The sequence below is a fragment of the Ceratotherium simum genome, chromosome 23 (genome assembly GCF_057802395.1).
Source record: "Ceratotherium simum simum isolate JZ-2026a chromosome 23, ASM5780239v1, whole genome shotgun sequence".
In the NCBI taxonomy this organism is placed as follows: Eukaryota; Metazoa; Chordata; class Mammalia; order Perissodactyla; family Rhinocerotidae; genus Ceratotherium; species Ceratotherium simum.
This window is the reverse complement of record NC_141922.1, coordinates 47,938,768-47,963,835: the sequence shown is the minus strand read 5'-3', so window position 1 is coordinate 47,963,835 and position 25,068 is coordinate 47,938,768. Positions and strand designations below refer to the sequence as shown.

General features: G+C 39.1%; 1 protein-coding gene across 4 annotated transcripts in view; it reads left to right on the top strand.

The window, feature by feature from the left end:
* Positions 1-5,289: 5,289 nt before the first annotated feature.
* RIPK2 (receptor interacting serine/threonine kinase 2) overlaps positions 5,290-25,068 on the top strand; it is a 32,248-nt gene continuing 12,469 nt past the window's right edge. Inside the window, exons 1-7 of one of the 4 annotated variants that reach the window (XM_087447707.1) lie at positions 5,525-5,627; positions 8,673-8,790; positions 10,866-11,019; positions 13,946-14,101; positions 21,334-21,491; positions 23,453-23,502; positions 24,295-24,456. In XM_087447707.1, the coding sequence (XP_087303833.1) occupies positions 8,744-8,790; positions 10,866-11,019; positions 13,946-14,101; positions 21,334-21,491; positions 23,453-23,502; positions 24,295-24,456 (727 nt within the window). In that variant the 5' untranslated portion in view covers positions 5,525-5,627; positions 8,673-8,743. Of the gene's footprint in view, positions 5,628-8,672; positions 8,791-10,865; positions 11,020-13,945; positions 14,102-21,333; positions 21,492-23,452; positions 23,503-24,294; positions 24,457-25,068 lie in introns of all 4 variants that reach the window. The other 3 variants (XM_087447706.1, XM_004431151.3, XM_087447708.1) reach the window with 3 other exon arrangements.

Below are 25,068 nucleotides of genomic sequence, written 5' to 3'. Positions count from 1 at the left end.
TCAACATCAGTCTTAGCAGCATACTTTTAACTACCACGTCTGACCAGGCAAAGGAAACAGTAGAAAAAATAAACAAATGGGACTACATCAAACTAAAAACCTTCTGCACAGCAAAGGAAACCATCAACAAAACAAAAAGACAACCTAACAATTGGGAGAAGATGTTGCAAACCATATAACTGATAAGGGGTTAATATCTAAATATATAAAGAACTCATACATCTTAACAACAACAAAACTAACAACCCAATTAAAAAATGGGCAAAAGATCTGAACAGACATTTCTCCAAAGAAGATATACAAATGGCCAACAGGCACATGAATAGATGTTCAACATCATTAACTATCAGGGAAATGCAAATCAAAACTATAATGAGATATCACCTAACTCCCATCAGAATGGCTATAACTAACAACACAGGAAACAACGAGTGTTGGACAGAAGGGAACTCTCATACACTGCTTGTGGGAGTGCAAACTGGTGCAGCCACTACGGAAAACAGTATGAAGGTTCCGCAAAAAATTAAGGATAGAACTACCATATAATCCAGCTATTCCACTGCTGGGTATTTATCCAAAGAACATAAAATCACGAATGCATAAAGATATATGCACCCGTATGTTCATTGCAGCGTTATTCACAATAGCCAAGACTTGGAAGCAACCTAGTGCCCATCAAGGGACGAATGGATAAAGAAGCTGTGGTATATATACACAATGGAATACTATTCAGCCATAAGAAATGAGGAACTCCAGCCATTTGTGACAACATGGATGGACCTTGAGGGTATTATGCTAAGCAAAATAAGTCAGAGGGATTAGGTCAAATACTGTATGATCTCATTCATATATAGTAGATAAAAACAACAACAAACACAAAGAGACAGAGAGTGGATTGGTGGTTACCAGAGGGGAAGAGGGGAGGCAGGAGTGTGAAAGGGGTGACTAGGCATATGTGTGTGGTGATGGATTGTAATTAGTCTTTGGGTGGTGAACATGATGTAATCTACACAGAATTTGAAATATAATGATGTACTCTCAAAATTTATATAAGGTTATAAACCTATGTTACTACAATAAAAAATTATAAATAGAAGAAAATATAATTACCAAAAAAAAAAAAAGAGGTGCCAGCCCTGTTGCCTAGTGGTTAAAGTTCCGTGTGCTCCTCTTCTACAGCCTGAGTTTGCAGGTTCGGATCCTGGGCACAGACGTACACTACTAGTCAGCCATGCTGTGGTGGCATCCCACATACAAAATAGAGGGAGACTGGCACAGACATTAGCTCCGGGCTAATCTTCCTCAAGCAAAAAAAAAAAAGAGGATGATTGGCAGCAGATGTTAGCTCAGGGTGAATCTTCCTTAGCAAAAAAAAAAAGATGAAGAAGCTTTCTATTTCTTGTTTGTTTTCATAAGGAAGGATATTTATGATATATTGTTCAATGAAAAACAAGCAAGGTGAACAGGTATATAGTGTGGTACTAATTACATGAAAGAGAGACATAATATATATATATACACACATATATTTGTTTCATATATACTAATAACTTTTTATTGAAGTATAGCATATACATGTATAGAGAAAAGTACACATTAAGTGTAACCTTAAAGAATGTTCATAAACTGAACGCACCCGTGTAACTGGCACGTAGAGTTTAGGTCCTAGATCAAGAAACAGAACGTTACTATCATCCCAGGCGTCCCATCATGTCCCTTTTAGTCACTACCTCCACCCTACAAGAGTGGCCACTATTGTGATTTCTAAAAGTATAGGTTAGTTTTGTTAACTTTTGTACTTAATAGAAATGTAGTCATACAACATGTACTCTTCTGTGTCTGGCTTTTTTCATCCAACATTATATTTGTGTGATTCATCAATATCGTCATACACTGTTCAATCTCACTGCTGTTTAGTATTCCATTGTATAAATGTGCCACAATTTATTAACCCATTCTACTGTTTATGGGTATTTAGGTAATTTCCAGTTGGAAGCTATTATAAATACCACAGCTATGAACATTCTAGTATATGCATATACGTGTCCACATACCTAGGAGAGAGTGATAAGATCTGCATAACTGCAATTTTAATAGTGACTGCCATACAGTTTACAAAATTGATTGTACCAATTGACACTCCCATCAGCACTGTACAAGAGTTCCAATTGTTACAAATCCTCACTCACATTTGGTATCTGTCTTTTTAATTTTATTCTTGTATTTGTGTAGTGATCTTGCATTGTGGTTTTAACTTGTACTTCTCTGATGACTAATGATGTTGAATATATTTTCATCTTCATTTGCTATTTAGATATCACCTTTTGTGAGGTGTCTAGGTCTTCTGCCCAATTTTCTATTGTATTGTCTGTCTTCTACACTTTTAAATTTTGAAACGTGAATATATTATTATTTTTTAAAAAGTACATTTAAAAGTAATGCAATTAAAAATATAAATAAATTTTATAGAGCTCTATGATGCATGCTCTCTCCTTCTTAGAGATTTACAATATACCAGTATTTCAAAAGCTCTGAAAAGTCTTAAAGTTTCACCACCATGGAACAGTTTGGAGAAATGCTGCTTCCATTCTTGTATAATTTTTATTTTTCATGGAATTAATAATTACCTTTTTTTCACTTTCTTAGATTTTAAGTTCTCTCTCCACATATTTCATTAGATATATCCAACACCTATCAATATAATTTCCCAAATATTCAAAATTAATCTATAAATTCAATTATTTTAGAGTTTTTCTTCTTGGAGTCTGTCATCTTCCTGCTCCAGTGAAAATAAGTTGCTCTCCAATTCTGCTACATATCTTTCATTCTGGGGTTTCCCTTTCCATCCTTCTGGTCCTGTTTTCTGGATCTCATGTCTCTCTCTTTTGTGTGTGTGTGTGTGTGTGTGTGTGTGTGTGTGAGAGAGAGAGAGAGAGAGGAAGATCAGCCCTGAGCTAACATCCATGCTAATCCTCCTCTTTTTGCTGAGGAAGACCAGCTCTGCGCTAACATCTATTGCCAATCCTTCTCCTTTTTTTCCCCCAAAGCCCCAGTAGATAGTTGTATGTCATAGTTGCACATCCTTCTAGTTGCTGTATGTGGGACACGGCCTCAGCATGGCCAGAGAAGCGGTGCGGCGGTGCATGCCCGGGATCCCAACCCGGGTCACCAGTAGCAGAGCGTGCGCACTTAGCCGCTAAGCCATGGGGCCGGCCCTCTCTGTTTCTTAACTTACTCTCATATTTTGTTGGAGCACAGCCTCTAGTAGCTTTCTTTAAAAAAAAAAAGGGGGGGGGGCCGGCCCGTGGCTTGGTGGTTAAGTGCACGTGCTCCGCTACTGGCCACCCGGGTTCGGATCCCAGGCGCACACAGGCTCACTGCTTCTGTGGCCATGCTGAGGCGGCATCCCACATATAGCAACTAGAAGGATGTGCAACTATGACATACAACTATGTACTAGGGCTTTGGGGAGAAAAAGGGAAGAAAAGGAGGAGGATTGGCAATAGATGTTAGCTCAGGGCAGGTCTTCCTCAGCAAAAAGAGGATTAGCACTGATGTTAGCTCAGGGCTGACCTTCCTCAAAAAAAAAAAAATAAATAAAAAGTGGATGGATGGAAAGTAAATGTTTGCATCCTTGTATATATCAAAATGTTTTTATTCTGCTCTTATACTTGATGGGTAGTTTGAGCGACTACAGCATTCTAGGTTGGAAGTTATTGTCCTTCAAAACTTTGAAGAAATTTCACTTCAGTGTTTTAGCATAAAAGTGTTATTGTTGAGAAATCCAATGCCACTCTAATTCTCATCCCTTTATTCTTGTTTCTTCCCTCTGAAAACTTTTAGAATTTTTTATTCTTAGTGTCTGACCTTTTTAATGATGAGCTTTAATATAGGTCTTTTTTCATTCACTGTAGGTACCTGTTGGCCCCTTTCAATATGGAGACCCCTGTCCTTCCATCCTGGCAAAATTTCTTGAATTATTATTTGGGTCATTCCCTCCCTGCTTACTTTTTGTTCTCTTTTTCTGCAACTCTTAGTTTGTTAACTGAGTGGTTGAATGAATGAATTGGAAATCGGATACAAAGTATCCAGCCATATCTTTAAAGCTAAGCCTTTTATTTTAAACCATCAAAATTTTTTAAATACACTATTTTATTACAACTTCCCACTGCATATTGTGAAAAGTAACACTACTACTGTCATTTCAGGCAACACAAAAATACAGGAAGCATTCGTTCTCTGTAGGCGGAAAACCTCCACTCGCGTCAGGCATTCCTTATTACTGTTGCCTCAGAACTCATTAAATGCCCAGCATGGACTTGGTATTGTATATAATATTTGCAGTCACATCCTACAAAATAGTCATCTAAGTAGAAACGTGTTTGTTTAAACTAAAAAGATGGAACTATGTTTGCAGTCTTTTTTTTGGTTGGCATTAAACACTGATTGCATTTCTCCCGGACCTATAAGAAATTTTTGCAGTCTTATTTGGAGTCAGACGGCTGGATTCTCTAGAGGTTATTTTTCAATCCCCGTATGTAATTACGGACATAAGATAGAAGACGAGAGAGAAAAGCCAGTCCCTATTAGAGGAGCATGTAACAGGAGCTAGACCCCTGAACCTGCTGCCCGGGTTGAACTCCGAAAGCGCTATCACTCGCCCTTCCCTCTTGAAGTAACTGAGGGCGAAAGAAGGCTGGGTCCAGGGAGACATGTGAATGAACGTACACCCTTCGTGCCTCGCGGGGCTCAGGAAGCGGAGAGCCCTGGAAGTCCGACGCTCCCTCCAGGCGCTCCCCGCGCACGCGCGCATCGGGACTCCGGCGCCCTCCCCTGGCGCCCCGCCCCCCTCTCCCGGGTTTCCCGACTCCCCCAAGACGCGCGGCCCAGCGCCCGCGTGAGGGCCCGCTGACCAAAGTAGGCTGCTGCGGGAGCCTTCCCCAGAGGGACGCTTCGCCACACCCGGGGAGTGGGGGAGAGGAGACCGGAGGAGCGCTTCCGGCCCCGCCCGCCCCTGACACCCGGCCCGAGCCCGCCCTCCCGCGCAGTGGCCGCCGCGGACGCCCCCTGAGGAGCGGGAGGGCGGAGCTCCGGCGGCCGGCGGGCCCTCCCGCGCAGTGGCCGCCGCGGACGCCCCCTGAGGAGCGGGAGGGCGGAGCTCCGGCGGCCGGCGGGCCCTCCCGCGCAGTGGCCGCCGCGGACGCCGCCTGAGGAGCGGGAGGGCGGGGTCGGGCGGCCGGGCCGGGCGGCCGGGGAGGCAGTCCGGAGAGGAGGCTCCTCCCGCGCGCGCCGCCGCAGAGCCGACCCCGTCTCCGTGCTGGGGAGCCGCTCTGGCGCCGGAAACCGCGGCCGCGGGGCCGGGCGGCCTCGTGACCTGGCGTCGGCGGCAGGGCGGGCCGCGCCGGCCGAGGACCGCGGGAGCTGCGGACGGCGGCGGCGGCTGAGCGCCAGACCATGGACGGGGACGCCATCTGCAGCGCCCTGCCCACCGTCCCCTACCACAAGCTCGCCGACCTGCGCTACCTGAGCCGCGGCGCGTCGGGCACCGTGTCGGCGGCCCGCCACGCGGACTGGCGCGTTCAGGTGGCGGTGAAGCACCTGCACATCCACACCCCGCTGCTCGCCAGGTAGGGCGCTCCCGCGGCGCGCGGCCGCGCCGAGCTCGGCTGCCTGCCCTCCCGCCACACCGGCCCCGGGCGGGCCGGCTCTAGACCCCAAGCGGGACCACTTGGGTCGGCGTCAGCCTTCCACCTCCAGGCAGTCCTTCGAGGCTTGGGGCTGGCCTGGTGGGCAGAGCCGGCTTCTCTGGAGATGCGGCAGTCGCACTCCTCCGCTCGTCTCTCTTCTCCTCTGTGCTCTTTCCCTCGCACTCTGCTGCGCCCTCTCTCTCCGTACACCAAAAATCGGCTGTCACGGCCCAACTCTAAACGTCCTCTTTGTTGACGTTGATGTGTGTTCATATAGTGAGTGCGGGTTTTGTCTGCTTTGGTTTTTTTCCTTTTTTTTTCCGCTTTGAAATCGGGCTCTAGGGCTGCGCCGCCCGGTAGGTAGCTGTTAGCCACAAGTGGCTGTTGAGCCCTTGAAATGTGGCCCTCGGAACCGAAATGTGCTATTAGTGTAAAATACACACCGAATTTCGAGCACTTAGTACTAAAAAAAAAAAAAAAAGAATTTATAGTATCTCATTTAAACTTTTATGTTGTTAGCATACTGAGATGATATTTTTGATATATTGGGCTAAATATAAGATATTGTTAAAATTCACGTGTTTCTTTTTTTTATGTTGCCACTGTAAAATTTAAAATTGTACATGTGGGTCACGTTGTATTTTTATTGAACAGTGCTCCTCGAGTCTGGGATGTTTTGGTTTGGGCTTTTTGTTGTTGTTTTTGTTTGGTTTGTGGTTTATCACGGGTAGATCTAAGTTTAGATACCAAATTCAACATAGCAGGTTAGTTTCGGCTTGCACTCTCACAGGCAAGTCTGTCCCAAGAGGAAATGTGTTTTGTTTTTGCTAACAATAAACTGAATCGGAAGACTGTTAAATGACCAAAAATTTTGATTGCCTCTCACATCCTGGAACCATTTTAGTGCACTGTACGGGTTTGAAGGGAAGGCTAGTATTAGTTTCTATTTCCAGAAAAACATTTCGACCATATACCGTGACTGTACGTGTTAGTCAGTGGGACTAGTCACTAGTCTTGTGTGTTTTCCTACCGATAGGGATTTAACTAGACCCTGCATTTATTTATTAGTGAGTTAACCTCCTTGACTGCAACATTCTCCTCTCCTCCCCTTAAGTGTAGTGTGAAAATACATCTCGCTAGATGCCTGATTGGCCGGAGGGTGTTGGTATCCAATATCAGGTAGATTCCTCAGCTTCAACCCTGACAGTGTTAACTGGACTTTCATCTGCCTGTGGCTTTTCTTTGCTGTCTCTTGCTGTCAAGCTTGGATGGGCTAGATCTCACAGTAGACTTGAGACACTTGTAGAGATTGGTCCCACTTTTTTTAGACCATAATCCAGATCTTGTGACCTGTATACAGGGTGTAGTGTCTGTTTACCCTGGACCTTGAATTCTGGGGAGCAAGTGCTGGGCAAGCATGTGTGTGTGTCTATGACTACATAATCAACTTTGAAGAGTGGTGGTTGGTTAGAGAGGGTGGATATATTTTAGACTTATACGCAAATATATGGAAATCTAGCATTGTAGGACCTATTAGGTATTCTAAAGCAAATTGATCCTCCCATTTTGGATGCTGCTTCTCAAGATTTTAATTTATCTAGGTTTTGTGCCATTTGGGAGCCAAGGAATGGAGTTCCCTTACTATACTCATTAACAATTTTCATAATCTAAAATTCTTTGCTAAATTGGGTGAGGGAGGTAATTCTGTTGTCAAAGAATCCATAAAAACCAGTGGAACACTGGCATTACTGCATCACGTCCTTTTCTCCTTCTTGTTACCTAAGATGTTACCATTAGCAGTATTTATGTAGTCTGAGCACAGGGCTGAGCTATGCAGTTGACTCACAGGGTGTCTATTTCCTGACTTATAAAGTGGAAATGATAAATACATGTGCATCTTGGGCTCTGGTGCAGATAATGTTTACATTGTTCTTTGGGATCACCTGAAAAAAAAAAGTTTCTGTGCTGTTACATGTTATTTTAGTGATGGCTGACTTCTGCTCGATGAGTAGACCTTCCAGCAATCTCCCAACTCCTTATGAGTAGATGAGTCTGATTGGTTGTTCAAACACCCTGTAGATGATGTAACTGTTTTTTGACTGAAGTTTTGAGTTGGGTAATTTTGGTGATATGTCTACAGAAGGTATATTTTACATTTTTATTTTTAAAAATACAAAAACATTTTTATGTTGGCTCAAACACTCAAAAAAATGAGTGTTTTCCCACTCATTCAGTCTTCCCAAAATTTGACTTCAAGAACTTTCTTTCTTCTCTGATTAAGCAGTGTAATGGAAACAAGACAGGTTTTTGAGTCCCACTATTGCAGTTCAAATCTGACTCCAACCCTACAACTTATTTTTGGCATGACCATTGGAAAATTATTAGTTTATCTGAGCCCAAGTGCCCTTATGTATAAAGTGGGGATAATGAAACCAATTTTAGAGGGCTGATCTTTTAGAATGATAGTACATATAAAGTGGCTGACACATAATAGGATCACAAGAGAAGGAAGAATGCCTCATGCTCGTAATGTGAGGAGGAAAGAGTGTAGTATTAGGTATCACTGAGACTTGCCCAGCATGCCCTTTCTGTAGTTCTTTCTCAGAGGAGCCAGGAATCTTCAGGTCGATCCTGTCTCCCTGCGAGGATGCTACACAATAACTTCTCTGTTGACCTGCGTCTCTTGATGCAAGTACAGAATTGTTTCAACTTACAGAATATAAGTTTAATTAAAACAAGTCTCACAAACTGATACAATTTGTTGCCTCACAGTTGCGAGCATTAAGAGGCTGAAGAACAGGGAGAAGGACAAAAATCTTTCACTTTATGCCATCTTGTAACTCTTGAATTTTGATACATATAAGTATATTACCTATTCAAAACAAAATTGACTAAGATTTTTTGCTTTATTTTGTTCTTTGTTTGTTTTTAAAGCAGGCCGCATAGTCTGGTCTGGAATGTCTGTTGCTTTTCTTATTTCAACAGCCATTCATCCAGAGCTTGGTGGTTTAAGAGCAACTAATCATCATCACTCACCTAATAGGCTTCACCTGGAGATGTTTCTCTTTCTGTTATTGCTGCTACCAACAACCATTCATCCAGGGTAAAAACTGATGACACCTTCAATTCCCTTCCATTTTTTTTGTCCCTCTTAGTCAGTCAGTCACCATGGCCTGGGTAGTCTATTCAGCTAGTGTATTTCTTTCCATTTCCACTGTGACCTTTACAGTTTCAGGCTCTCATTCTTCACATCTTAACTGGTGTTATACTCTTCTAACACCTGACTTTCAAACTCTTAACTCTTTCTGCTGGTCCTACATCCTGCTACCAAGTTAATCCTCCTAAAAGTTTGTTCTGCTCATGTCATTCCTCTGCTTAAAAACCTGCAGTCACAACTCAGACTACCAAGTAAAGTATAAACACCCTCACCCGGCTTTAAGGCTCTGTGTTGTAGCCCTAGCCTACCCTAGTCACCTTCACTTCTTTCACATACTCAGTTACATATCCTGATTCATATTTAACAATGAATTTTTAAAAAATATTTTTTAAACATAGCCTTCATTTTAACTTCCTTGAATACATTTGATACATACCTGTTAGACATCTACTGTGTGGTAGGTGCTGTTCCAGGTCCTAGGGTTACACAGATGAAAAAGAAAGGCAAGGTCCCTCCCCTCTTGGAGGCCACTTCCATCTCGGATGCCCTTTTTCCAATGGTTGAGATTCTATCCATCCTTAAAGGATAGTTGAAATCTCATCTATCTAAAGAGTGGTGACTCCTCTAGCCCAAAGTTCACTCTCTTTTCTCTGAGCTCCCCATAGTTCTCTGTTTATTTATTTACTTTTTTTGGTGCTATTTATCACATTCTGCCTTATTTTTTAAGTATTTATTTTTCTGTCTTTTATTTGCTTTCCTTATTTTTTTAACTTTATTGAGGAATAATTGGCAGATATAATTGTATATATTTAAAGTGGACAATATGATGATTTGATGTACATATTTGTCATGAAATGATTACCAAACTCAAGATAACTAACATATCCAAAGAAGACATACAAATGGCGAACAGATATATGAAAAGGTGTTCAGCATAACTAATCATCAGGGAAATGCAAATTAAAACCACAAAGAGTATTTATTTTTCTTAAAAGATTTCTGGGGAACTTGAGGACACAGATTGTTTTTTTTTTTTTTTCCCCCCCAAAGCCCCAGTAGATAGTTGTATGCCATAGTTGCACAGCCTTCTAGTTGCTGCATGTGGGACGCGGCCTCAGCATGGCCGGAGAAGCGGTGTGTCGGTGCGCACCCGGGATCCGAACCCGGGCCGCCGGCAGCAGAGCGCTCACACTTAACTGCTAAGCCATGGGGCCGGCCCATTTTTTTTTTTTTTTTTAAGATTTTATTTATTCATTTTTTCCCCCCCAAAGCCCCAGTAGATAGTTGTATGTCATAGGTTCGCATCCTTCTAGTTGCTGTACGTGGGACTCGGCCTCGGGTTGGACGGAGAAGTGGTGCCTTGGGGCGTGCCCGGGATCCGAACCCGGGCCGCCAGCATCAGAGCGCGCGCACTTAACCGCTAAGCCACGGAGCCGGCCCTGTTTTTTTATTTTTGTTGTTTTGTGAGGAAGATAGCCCTGGGCTAACATCCATGCCCATCTTCCTCTGCATTATATGGGACGCCGCCACAGCATGGCCTGACAAGCGGTGCATCGGTGCATGCTGGGGATCCAAACCCGGGCTGCCAGCAGCGGAGCACGGGCACTTAACCGCTACGCCACAGGCCGGCCCCAAAGCCAATCATTTTGGTACAACGTAAAGTTAATAGTTTAACTAGTTCATGCACCAATCATTCTAATATAGATGGACTTTATAAACTCACTCAAACATTGTGTTCTTGCTTTTTTCTAGAACAGTACAATAATAATAACCTGTGTGTAGCACTTTTTTCTATCAGTGGATTATAGAAGTTATTTTGGTCTCTAAACAGACCTGTGGAGTATATAGGGTACATATTATTCCTACTTTAAATGTGATGAAACTAAAGGACAGAGAAGTTGCACAATTTACATGAAGTCCAAAGCTAATTAATGAAAAAAATCCAGGCTTAATTAGTATTATGGACATGATAATTGTGTATTTTTCATTGCTTTGAAATAATTATGATTTTCTTTCTTTAGTGAAAGAAATGATGTCTTAAGAGAAGCTGAAATTTTACACAAAGCCAGATTTAGTTACATTCTTCCAATTTTGGGAATTTGCAATGAGCCTGAATTTTTGGGAATAGTTACTGAGTATATGCCAAATGGATCATTAAATGAACTCCTACATAGGGTAAGTATTGTACACTTTCAGTGGCTGTAATTCTGTTTTCAAGCTGTATAATGCTATAGTTTTACATATGATCAGATTATTTAAGGCTATATAGATGAATCAAAATAAAAATAATGAAGAACAATTTCAGTGGTAAAGTTTCATTGTTTATGGCTTCTTTTGTGTTGTTAAAAATACCGTGGAGTCAGGCCCTGTACTCTCAAGGACCTAGATTATTTTACTTAGGTTACTGTTCCTGAGTTTTACACTCAAGCCCAATATCCACATGTATTTTTGCTCAGGTAGGCATAGGAGAGAGAAAAGATAAACTCTGCATACTATACAATGCACTGTTAGGCCAGGTTTTATTTTATGCTAAAAACAAATTAGGGTTCAAATTAAGCATTAATAATGCCGGTTCATCAAGTTCTGAGTTAATATGCCAAATAAATCTGAGTACCAAATAGGTTAGCCTTTCCAATAGTAGAAAATGGCATGAGCCTTTTGACTTTTTTCTCAAGGTACCAGTTACTCTGGCTTTGATTATGAATCCCATCAGTAAGCAAATTTGGGGATCCTCATTCTCAGAATATGTTTATTCATCTATCGTTTGCTTGGGTTTATGTCATTAATGTTATCTCCAACCTGCAGTTTCTCTTGAGAAATCTTTTTTTGGGGGGGGGAGGATTGGCCCTGAGCTGACGTCTGTTGCCAATCTTTCTCTTTTTCTTTTTTCTCCCCATGGCTGCGGTACGTAGTTGTGTATCATAGTTGTAGAGTTATAGCACTTCTGTGTGGGATGCCGCCTCAGCATGGCTTGATGAGCGGTGAGTAGGTCCATGCCCGGGATCCGAACTGGCAAACCCCAGGCCGCTGAAGTGGAATGCACGAACTTAACAGCTGCGCCACTGGGCTGGTCCTGAGAAATCTTTTTAAACCACTCAGTTTATTTAGTGAGGGTTTGTTTAGATAAAACTGAGTAATATAATTTGTAAAATACATCTACTGGATGCTCCTAAATTCTGCTACATCACAGTGTTCTGTAAGTGAACAAGGGACAGTGGGTGCTACTGTCAGCCACTCATGGAGTGACTTCCTCTTTGTTTCAGGATACATCACATTTTATTTATGTTGTGACCATCTGAAACAAGGATGGCGTAAAGTAACTAGTGTGAATGTGTAAGATTTGTGTAACCAGCACAGCAATCAAGATACAAATATTAATTAAGCATAATTTTTTTTTTAAATGAATATAAGTAGAAATTCTAATGTTTTCTTCCCATACTCCAGCACCCCAATAGGTACGCTGGCACCTAAATTTGGAGCCCACTAGAAATTCTAGAGCCTCCTTCAAGGGGAGTGCTAACTCCTGGAAGGAATTATGAAATATAGAGTGAGCACTTCTTTACCTTTGTCTCCATAATCAGAAGCCTCCTCCATATAATGTTCCTGCAGAGAGGCCTCATTATTACTCCTTTGAACTACATAATTTTTAGAAAAAGTTACCTTTTTATAGATTAAAAGTTTCAGTTACTCAAGTGGACAGGGGTCTGTATATACCAGAGGAATTGACGTTCCACATTAGTGTTGTCTGTTTCTTTGGGTTTCCTGTACTGCATTATTAGGGTGGGATTTATCTTGAAGCACCCTCTTCCAACCTCACAAAAGATTGTTGAAAAAAATCAAAATACAATATAAACACAAAGTATTTTGAGCCACTCCTTTGCCAGATTGATCACTGGACTATAAGCTGACCCATTTGCAGAAAAAATTCTCAAGAACAGTTCTGAGCTTTCATTAGAAGCATACTTTTTCATATCATATAGAAAAATGTATCCAGTGGCATGGTGCCTTGATGATTCATTGTTGGATCTTCCCAAATTATCTAATTATTCTGAGTAAATTCATTCTCCTGGGAAGCTGCATTAACTTTTATGTTCAGAAAACATTTATTTTACAAAAGTTCAGATGACTCTCACTTGTAAGTACTAAGAAATATAAAACATTATGTGGGTTTTTTTTGTGTGTGTGTGAGGAAGATCAGCCCTATGCTAACATCTGCCAATCCTTTTTTTTTTTTTTTTTTTGCTAAGGAAGACTGGCCCTGGGCTAACATCGTGCCCGTCTTCCTCCACTTTATATGGGATGCTGCCACAGCATGGCTTGCCAAGCGGTGTGTCTGTGCATGCCTAGGATCTGAACCGGCGAACCCTGGGCTGCTGTAGCAGAGCGCGTGCACTTAACCGCTTGCGCCACTGGGCCAGCCCCTAAAACATTATGTTTTAAATGTGTCTATATTATATATACTTGAGAAATGAAGTTGATTTTTGTTTCCTTCACAAAAACAAAGCCCCCAAAGGCTAATTTTTCAAGCTGAAATGCAGATAAATTAAGTATGTGATTAAAAGTATAAGATATTAATGCTTAGTCAATAAATATAATACGGTCATAATTTTAATTGATGCAATGATTCTAATAATAAAGTGTGGTTTTATATTAATAGGAAAATTAAAATATAAATTTTGAATGAATGGTTTGGTATGTACTAGAAACAAATTTTGTGTGTGTATGCACAAGTTACTGGATATAAGCCATAGAATGGGGAGATAGATGTGAGTATGGCCATATGTTCTGGGTATTATACAGATAAAAAATAATTGAAACCTCTGTCAACTGAAGAAAGAAGACCCAAGACCATGTAGTTGTATTACCAATATAAACTAAAAGGAAATATCAGTACTATCAAGTTATAATTATTTTCTCTAAAAAGTGAAGAAAGTAAGATAGAAGGATGTTAATGTCAAATTGACACTATGTGATAAAAATGAGCATATGTTTTGACTTTAGTTTATACTGTATTTCTTCTTGGAAAATTTAATTTTCTAAGTGGAAATGTAATGAAATTTGGCCACTAATTTCAGGTTTGTTTCTTTCCGTATATATAAAGAAAACTGAATATCCTAATATTGCTTGGCCATTGAGATTTCGCATCCTGCATGAAATTGCACTGGGTGTAAATTACCTGCACAATATGAATCCTCCTCTACTTCATCATGACTTGAAGACTCAAAATATCTTATTGGATAATGAATTTCATGTTAAGGTAATTACTTTAGAAACAAAGTTTATTTGCTTCCTTGTGATTAAAAGCTTTAAAAAGACTTTAATTATTTCTTCCACCTAGCCAATTTAATATCTCTCCCTTTTCTGTAGTCCCTGATTCTTATCTTCAGTGTCCCTTCTTCCTGCTACAGTGGCTTAGTTATTCCTAGACTACAGAGATAGATAGAATTACAGTACGAAATACAGGATTCACAGGAAGTTGCAAAGATAATACAAAGAGGTCTCATGTACCCTTCACCTAGTTTCCGCCAATGGTTACATCACACATAATTATAGTACAATTTCAAGGCCAAGAATTTGACATTGGTACAATGCATGTATGTAGCTCTGTGTCACTTTATCACATGTGTAAATTTATGTAACCACCACAACAATCAAAATACAGCACTACTGTTTCACTACAAAGATATCACTCATGCTGCTGCTTTATAGTCACACCCATCTCTTCCCTTCCACCATCCCTGACCCCTGAAACCACTAGCCTGTTTTCCGTCTCTATAATTTTGTCATTTTGACAATGCTATATAAATAGAATCATACAGTATGTGACATTTTGGGGTTGGCTTTGTTCAGTTGGCATAGTGCCCTTGAGATCCCTCCAAGTTGTTGCCTGCATTAATAATTGGTTCTTGTGTGTGTGTGTGTGTGAGGAAGACTGGCTCTGAGCTAACTTCCATTGCCAATCCTCCTCTTTTTGCTGAGGAAGATTAGCTCTGAGCTAACATCTGTGTCCATCTTGCTCTATTTTGTATATGGGATGCCGCCACAGCATAGCTTGATCAGTGGTGCGTGGGTCCGCATCCGGGATCCAAACCTGGGAACCCCAGGCCACCGAAGCGGAGTGCGCCCACTTAACCACTACGCCACTGGCAGGCCCCAATTGGTTCTTTTTTTTTTTTTTTGCTGAATAGTATTCCATAGTATAGGTGTACCCCAGTTGTTTAAGCATTCACCCATATTAAGGGACATTTTGGTTATTTCTAGTCTTTGGCAATTACGATAAAGCTTGTATGAACAAACCTGTGCAGCTTCTTGAATAAGTGTAAGTTTTCACTGCTCTGGGATAAATGCCCAAAAGTGTAACTGCTGGCTTATGTGATAAGGGTATGTTTAGTTTTTTAGGAAACTACCCAGCTATTTTCCAGAGTGGCTGTACTGTTTTATATTCCACCAGCAATGTGTGATAGACCCAGCTTTTCCATATCCTCACCAACATTTGCTATTATCACAGTTTTTTATTTTAGCTCTTCTAGTAAGTGTATAATAATATCTCATCATGGTCTTAATTTGCGTTTTCCTAATGACTAATGATGTTCAACGCCTCATGTGCTTATTTGCCATCTATATATCCTTTTCAGTGAAATGGCTCTTCATGTCTAAAGCCCATTTTCTAATTGGATTCTTTGGGTTTTTTACTGTTGGATTTTGAGAGTTCTGTGTATTTTACAGATATGAGTCCTTTTTCAGACATGTAGTTTGCAAATATTTTCTCCCAGTCCTTAGTTTGTTCTTTTCATCCTTTTAACAGGGTTTTTCACAGAATGAAAGTTTTAATTTTCATGAAATGTAACTGATTTTGTTTCTTTTATGATCGTGCTTTTGCTGTCATGTCTAAGCACTCTTGACCAAGCCCTAGGTATTGAAGACTTTCTTCTATGTTATCTTCTAAGTTATATAGTTTTATGTTTTTGAATTAATTTTATTATTTTGAATTAATTTTCATATAAAGTATAAGATTTAGGTACGTAGAGGCATCAGCTATAGTAGTGATTTCACAGTTACCCTATATCTAACTGATGACAGTAAATAAAAAGTAGTTGCTTAGTAATTAATACTAAATGTAACTCACTTTATTTTTGTATATTATTTTGCTATACTTACCACAATAATATACATAGTTAAAAATTATTATAAATGTGAAAAATGTTCAAATAAATAAGTAATAGAGAAGTTGGAACAATAGGAAAATTAATACCAAAAAAATGAAAGAGAAGTAAAATGAAAAACCTTTTTTGAAGGTTCTTCCTCTCAATAAAGGGGGAAGCAAGCTGCTGCCTCAGTGTTGCTGCTGCTGCCTCAGTATTGCTAAAAAAAAAAAAAAAAAGATACTAATCTGTAACATCGATTATAGAACTATGCAAGTAGAAGTACCCTAGTGGTCAGCTAGTCTCCTCAATCCTCACTACAACTATCCCTCGTCTCCTAAGGCAGTTATCCTATGACAGGGGAGTCTTAACATCCATGCTTAAATGACTGTGACACTTTCTTATGTGATCAGTCAAAACCCCTTTCCTGTTGCTTCTGCCCGTTGTTCCTAGTTCTACTCTTTGTGATAAACTGAGTTAAGTCCAATTTTACTTCCACATGACAGCCCCTCAGATATTTAAAGATAACTATAATCCCCTTGCCCCTTACATACACTTATGTTTCATTCTTTCCCCTGCTGAACATCCTTAGTTCCTTCAACCAATTTCCTTATTACATGGGTTTTAACCCCAGATGCTATCTAGATGCATCTGCATTTAAATCTCTCTTAAATTTTGATCCTCAGAACTGAACAAAATATTCTTGATGTGGTCTGTTGAATGTAGAATTGAATGGTCCTAGATACTGTACCTTATAGTTTCTTAATAATTCGTCAGCTTTTGGAGGGCAGCCATATCACAGCATTCAAATTGGGCTAGCGTCAACAAAAAGCCCTGAGAGGTTCTTTTTTTCATGTATTGTTTCTTAAGCCACATCGCCTTATCATGTGCTTTACAGAATACTTTCTGGACATCAGCAAATTTTATCTTGTTAGATTTGAATGATCACCTCAGCCTCTTAAGACCTTTTTGAATGTTGTTTTTGTAGTCCAGGAGTTGTAACTTTCTCTCCTAGAATTTAATTAGCTGGTTTTTTGTATTTTCAAGTCATGGTTAAATGTTAACCAGTAGAGAGCTCAGATCATAGCTGCCACATGGTGCTAAGAACCTCCCTCCAGGTCAATGTCAATCCTTTTGTTAAGCAGCACTATTGGAGAATAATCAGTTAGTGCGCTTTGAATACTTCTAAAAGAGTATTCCTTCCATTTTGTCCATAAGAAGATTATGAGAGTCCTTGCTTGACTGCTTTCCCAGATAGCCTCATGGCTCACTTCCCTCTCCTTCTTCAGCCTCATTATCAGAGCGGCTTTCCCTGACCACCCAGCCAGTTCCTCTCTATCCTCATACCTTGATTTATGCTTCTTCATAGTATTTTTCACCATCAGACATAACATTGTTTTATTAAGATGTTTATTGACCGTCTCCCTCAGTAGCATGTAAGCTCCATGAAGGCAGAAATTTAGTCTGTTTTGTTAACTGCCACATGGTCAGTACATGCCATATAGAAGCATTCAGTAAATGTTTGTTGAATAAATTCCAGATCTTCTATATATACCAGATAGGCTTGCTGTCTTTATAGTCAAGTATGTTATTATTAAAGTACATCAAAATGTTTTATAGTATACAAACTGTTTTTATATTTACTCTTTGGCAATAGCAATACTGTCAAAAAAAAAGAAATGAAGTCAGTCATTCCTTTATTCAGTAAGTATTTGTGGAGCAACTGTGGTGTGCTAGGCATTGTGCCAGGCACTTGGGATGTATCACATGAGGTCTGAAATTGACCACTGGTCTAATATAATTTGTTTTTCGTGAATTCTTGCTGGCTTTTTCATTAATTACTCATAAAGTATCCCTTCTATAAAATTTTCTAAATTTTTTTACCCAGGGATTAAGGATAGTCTCCTACCAGTATGTATATTTGCTAAATCAACATTTTTTTTTTCTTTTTAAAAATCAGAATGACATTTACGTTTCTCATATCCTATAGTACCTCTGCATTCCATTCTACAAAGAACACTAACAGCACCATGGAGGTATTTGCAAGGATTCTCAATAACCTGAATATATATAAAATAACCTGAGACTTATACTTTATAAACCTTTCAACCCCCTTTATTTTCTTTATCTCAGTCCAGAAATTATTCTTGATAGAGAAAACAGAACCAAACTAATAGGTGATGATCCCTACTTTCTCTTTTTCATTGGTCAATAGGGTACCCTTGGTCTTTCTTTGATATAAGTAGAATTTAAAATAGTTCGGCTTTGTATATTTTTTGTAATTTTTATTAATTTTAGCACATACAGATACTGTTCCTATAAATTAGCAACACTCTTTTATATGCATCCTCTGTGTCTCCCCTTTTTACTTTATAAATGTGCCTTAAAAGTGAAAGTTCATCAGTGACTCATGAAAAAGTAAGAATTAACTTGATCTACCTATCTTCTTGGAAGGACCTTTAAATGACGTACACACCATCTTTAAAAATACTTAATAATGGTGAGGCCGGCCTGGTGGTGCAAGCAGTTAAGTGCTTGCGCTCCGCTATGGCGGCCCAGGGTTTGCCAGTTCGGGTCCTGGGCGCGCACCGACGCACTGCTTGTCGAACCGTGTTGTGGTGGTATCCCATATAAAGTAGAGGAAGATGGGCATGGATGTTAGCCCAGGGCCAATCTTCCTCAGAAAAAAGAGGAGGATTGGTATCAGATGTTAGCTCAGGGCTGATCTTCCTCACAAAAAAAATAAATAAATAAAAACTTAATGAAATTAAATGGAAATTCACACCTTGCTATAGTTTTTTGAAGTAATTTTTCTTGCTGGAATGCTAACCAGAAACATAGTATCTAAATGAAAAATATTTACTACCAATTAAGATCAATTGAGACTTTTCTCCTTTAAAAAGAATACATTTAGTTTGGTTATCTGTCGATCAGGTGTCCATTAGTGCGTCTTAGATACAAATGAAGCAATGATAGTCTTCTTGGAAAAGGAAATATTTATATGTACCTTCTTTACTTTCTCTGCTATTCTGTCAGTCTTGTGTGAAAACCAGAATATTTAGAGGTTGTTCTTCATAGCTTTTTGCTGATGATAGCTGTATAGTTTTACAGATATGAGTAATATATGTAAATGAAACTAGCTATTCCAGTAGGGTGATTATGGATGATTTTTATGAGTAGTGTATTTTAATATCTTCTAATTTTTTTACCATCTTTTTAATTAAAAAGAAAACCTTTAGCTTTAAAATGCATGTTAAGGTCTTCTGTAGAATGCAAAGGTTCCTATTCTCTTGTCTTCATTGTTAAATGATAAATTTATCAAGATACTCAAGAAATCATGGAACTCTTATTCCTCCCATCACATGCTTCACTTTTTTCTTCTGAGAAAGATCCAGATGTAATGAATCATGTCTTTCATATATGGTACTGTTTGTAAGAGAGGAAGGGGAGAAGTATGGTTCCATGTGGAAGCCAAACTCAATTGGTAGATAGAGGGAGTTCTGATTAAGGTTTCTAGGCCAGGTTTGAAAATGCAAAGGTGAAGATCTTAGGTGAAGTAAAAGGAGCACATAAGGAAGCAAATTTAGGAATACATTTTCTCCAACAGCAAATTATCGTTCAGGCATAAGAGGAGACCACATCCCCAATTTATTTTTTTAGCATTTTTCACTGTGGCACAAAAATAAACTTTACTTATTATAGTAATGCTTATTATCCTGGCAAATGTGCAACCAGAGTACTGTTTTTGCTTTTAGATGGTGGGTAGGAGGAATAGAGTTTGCAATGCCAGGTAGGAGTAAGTGGGATATGTGATCCCTAGAGTCTTAATACCACCCGAAAGTGATTCACGGCCTGGAACTCCACACTGTGCTCGTTGGTATTGTATGAATAAGAGCAACCTTTAGGGATTGGTTCTTGTGTACAAAACATTAATAATAGTAACACATATAGATCACTTATTATGTACCAGATATTGTTCTGAGTACCTTGCTTAGAATAACTCATTTAATTTTCTCAATACAACCCTATGATATAGATACTATTATTATCCCCAGTTTACAGATGGTCAGTCTGAGGCACAGAGAAATTGAAACACTTGCTCAAGGTCACACAGCTAATTAAGTGGTAGAATTGGAATATAAATCTAAATAATCTAGCCTCCAGAACCCGTGTTCTTAATCACATGCTATGTTGCATTTTAAAATCAGTCCAGCTTAGCTCTTCATGTATTGGCACCATGTTCTCTTGGTCTTTTCTAATTTTGTTTTTCTTAGACTTTCCTTTTTATTATAATAATTTATGAAAGATTCATATGGTCCATCCCCTCCCTTTTTGGAGTGGGACCCATAATGTTTTTTATCTCAAATTCATCTACACACTAAACAAATTTCTTCTGTTAAAACTAGTAAAGATATGAGTTAAATAATTAAAACACACATCATGTACTGGATGGAGCTCATTCCACTCTGTTGACTTAGAAATTATGCCGTGTAAAGGTCTAAGTAATTTAAATTAAATGTCTTTAAAGTTTTCCCATATTCTTTTGTCCACTAAACGTTGTTTCCATTCGTACATTTTATCTTCTATTTTTTAAAAAAATAAGGAACTTTTTAAATATTTGAGAGTTGGAAAATATTGTATAACATCTGCACAAGATTCACAAGTGAAGTAAAAGTATAAAGGACATATCAAAAGTACAGAATGTTTGTCCCTGATAATTCTTTAGGCCCTCATTGTCATGGACATAAATATGATTTATATTGCTAACTATACTGTTGCCAAGAGATATGTTTCTTTCAGTGGTAGACATAAATCATATGATAATGAGCTAAGCTGTATTGGGCTTTTGCTTATTTTAAAACTTAAGGATATTATTTTTAGCGCATTATAAATAACAACATATAAACCTGAGTTGTAAACAATACTCAGTGATAATCATAAGAGATATGAGTAGTTTAGCAGTTCTGTGAGGTGTAGGTGAATTTGAAAAGCACATGCTATAAAGCTGCTCATCATAAAAAGTAGTGTTCAGTGTATACACTCATTCAGATTATGAGGTAAAAAATACTCCTCTTTAGTTTTTCAAAACTTAGTCTCCCTTTTAAAATTTGTATCATGTGCTAAACTTGAAATCAGTATGTATTGCTTCTAGAGTTATTGCACTCAGTATTATGGAATCCAATTTATTAAGAAACTGGTGAAATATATAGAAATAAAGTATTAATATAGACGATATTTCTCCTGGTCTTAAATCTAAATACAATGAGTATAAACAAAGATAGTCAATTCTTGGATTTTTTTAAAGAGAATATTTTTTAATTCAATTATTTATTCTTTTCACTTATAGATTGCAGATTTTGGTTTATCAAAATGGCGCATGATGTCCCTTTCACAATCACGAAGTAGTAAATCTGCACCAGAAGGAGGGACAATTATCTATATGCCACCTGAAAACTATGAACCTGGACAAAAATCAAGGGCCAGTGTCAAGCATGATATATATAGGTATAGTATGTTACTTTTGCTCGGAGTTAACTTGTCTGAAAAAACAAGTTTAATTAATCAGAATTTTGAAGCTACATTTTAAAGTGTGATTATTTATTTATTTATTTATTTTTTGCTGAGGAGGATTCACCCTGAGCTAACATCTGTCACCAGTCCTCCTCTTTTTTTGCTTGAGGAAGATTAGCCCTGAGCTAACATCTGTGCCAGTCTTCCTCTATTTTGTATGTAGGATGCCGCCACAGCATGGCTGATGAGTGATGTTGGTCCTCGCCTGGGATCTGAACCCGAGAACCCAGCCAAAACAGAGTGTGCTGAACCTAACCACTATGCCACACGGCCAGCCCCGATTTTGAAGTGTGATTTTTATTCTCTCATAAGTGTGGTGAAAATAAATTAGAGACCAGCGTGACTACTTTTAAAATTAAAGATTCCTTCCTTTTAAGCCACTTTTATATCCTTGGAAAAATTTTATTGTCCTGTCGGTTTATAATATAATGCTCCAGTTTTTACCATATTTGACTTGGATGGGGGGAGGGAAACAGTGTGGTTAACACTTAACACTACCAAAGGAGACAGTACTTAGACTAGAAAAAATTCAATAGTATAGGGCTACATAAGACATTCTTTTTTATTGCTCTTTATTTTGTGTGAAAAATAAAATCATCTAATTAAGGGCATAGCTTATCTGGGTGTTCAAGAATGATTAAATTATCCACAACGAGTTATCCTTGCCTATAACTTCGTTTTATTTTGTTTTTTTTGTGTGTATGTGTGAGGAAGATAAGCTCTGAGCTAACATTCATGCCAATCCTCCTCTTTTTGCTGAGGAGGACTGGCCCTGGGCTAACATCTGTGCCCATCTTCCTCCACTTTATATGGGATGCTGCCACAGCGTGGCCTGCCAAGCGCTGCCTCGGTACGCAGCTGGGATCCGAACCTGGGCCGCCAGCAGCAGAGTGCGCGCACTTAACCGCTACGCAATGGGCCGGCCCCTTTATTTTGTTTGTTTGTTTGTTTGTTTGCTGAGGAAGGTTAGCCCTGAGTGAATACCTGTGCCATTCTTCCTCTATTTTATATGTGGGTCGTTGCCACAGCATGGCTGATGAGTGGTGTAGGTCCGCGCCCAGGATCCGAACCTGCAAACCCAGGCCGCCAAAGCAGAGCATGCTGAACTTAACCACTAGGCCATGGGGACAGCCCTAACTTCAAGTTTTTATTGCAGTAATTTCTTTTTTTTTTTTTTTGTAAGGAAGATCAGACCTGAGCTAACATCTGCCAATCCTCCTCTTTTTTTTTTTTTTTTTTTTTTTTTTTTGCTGAGGAAGACTGGCCCTGGGCTAACATCTGTGCCCATCTTCCTCCACTTTATATGGGACGCCACCACAGCATGGCTTGACAAGTGGTGCGTTGGTGCACGTCCAGGATCCGAACTGGCAAACCCCAGGATGCCGCAGCGGAGCACGCGCACTTAACCCGCTTGGGCCACCGGGCTAGCCCCTACAGTAATTTCTAATTTTTCAATTTAGGATTAATTCCCTTTCAAAACAAAACTGTATATGAACATTCATCATCTTGGTTGTAGATGGTGATTCTTTATACAGCATTCCACTACGTTAACACTTTCAAAAATGGTATCTCCACAGTCAGCTTTTAAACTTAGTGCTATTTTAGGGGCCGGCCCCGTGGCTTAGCAGTTAAGTGTGCGCACTCCGCTGCTGGCGGCCCGGGTTCGGATCCTGGGCGCGCACCGACGCACCGCTTCTCCGGCCATGCTGAGGCCACGTCCCACATACAGCGACTAGAAGGATGTGCAACTATGACATACAACTATCTACTGGGGCTTTGGGGGAAAAATAAATAAATAAAATTATTTTAAAAAAATAAAAATAATAAACAGTGCTATTTTAGATTATTATGCAAGGGAGATTATAATGTAATATGTATATTTTTATCTTAAACAGCTATGCAGTTATCACATGGGAAGTCTTATCCAGAAAACAGCCTTTTGAAGGTAAGTGTACTTTGATTTCCGTATTCTAGATAACATCAGGTTTGTAGGCCGCACTCACAACTATCTAAAGCTCATTTTATTTTAAATCTGCCTACCATTCATTTTGTGGAAAACACACTATAAAAACATAACAGTTTATCAATTGTGAATCCACCGTATACTGGAAAGTGTACTAGATTAAGGATCATAAAAATGTAGATTCTCATTCTTGTTCTGAGAGTAGTTAGCTCTATGATCAAGCTGCTAAACCTCAAGTCCTCATTTTTTTAATCTGAAAAATCAGAATTTTGAATGCTGTTTCTAAGATTCATTCCAACCGTGAAACTCTTTATATGAAAATTTAGTTAGTGCTTCTTTCAAAACAACCAGAAAACACTGAAGAATAATTTTTAAATTTTCTGATAACATTATTTCTTTATTTTGAGGTTTGTGTAAGTCAGCTTGCTGTGTAACAAACAACCTCAAAATTTCAGTAGCTTACAAAATAAACATTTATTTCTCATTCACATTAGATATTAGTTGCTGTGGCCCTTGGCTCTATCAAGTTCTGCTCAGCTCTGCTGAGCTCCACTTTGCTTTGCTCTACTCACATTGTATTGGCCAAATCAAATCACGTGGCCAAGCCCAAAATTAATGAGATGAGGATATAAACTCCCACAGGGAGTACAGCGGGTAATGAATTATTTTTAAGATTTTATGATTCCTTCATTTTCATTTGGTTGGTTTTAGAATGTATTTAATATATTGAAACATAAAATATTTCTAATAAATGAAATATATTTGTTTTGACAGAAGTCACCAATCCTTTGCAGATTATGTATAGTGTGTCACAAGGACATCGACCTGACACTAATGAAGAAAGTTTGCCATTTGATATACCTCATCGAGCACTTATGATCTCTCTAATAGAAAGTGGATGGGCGCAAAATCCAGATGAAAGACCGTCTTTCTTAAGTGAGCATACAATTTTAATTTTGACCTTTTGAATTACAAAAATAGTGAAGATACTATGAATAAAATATTCCTTGAAAAATTACACAAGTTAGATGAGAAACTCAAAGTTGTTGTTTGTTTTAATTCTCTTTACTCTTGTTATTCATAGCATTTATAAAAGGGTAACTGCTTCTAGCGCAGAATTGAGAATTCCTAACAGAAAAGAGAAATCATCTGATAGGGTGGTTCCATTCATGTGTTCAACAAGTATTTATTGAACACCTACCATGTGCTACATACTCAGGGGAGCACTGGAACGGAGTAGTGAACGAGACAGTCTAAGTTGCTAAATTCCTGGAGCTCGCATTCTAGTTGAGAAGGCAGAGAAGAAACAAATGAATAAACAAGTTATAAATTGTGGAAATCCTTTAAGGAAATAAGCAAGATAATATAAGGGAGGGGAGGAAAGCCCTTTACTTAGGAATAAATATTTGAACTGAAATTTTAAGCTTGAAAAGGAGCTAGCCATTCAAAAGCTAAAGGATGAGTATTTCAGGCAGAGAAACCGCAAGGGAAAGGCCCCACCCGAGGCTGGAAGAAGAAAGTTTGGTATTTGCAAAGAACAAAAAGAAG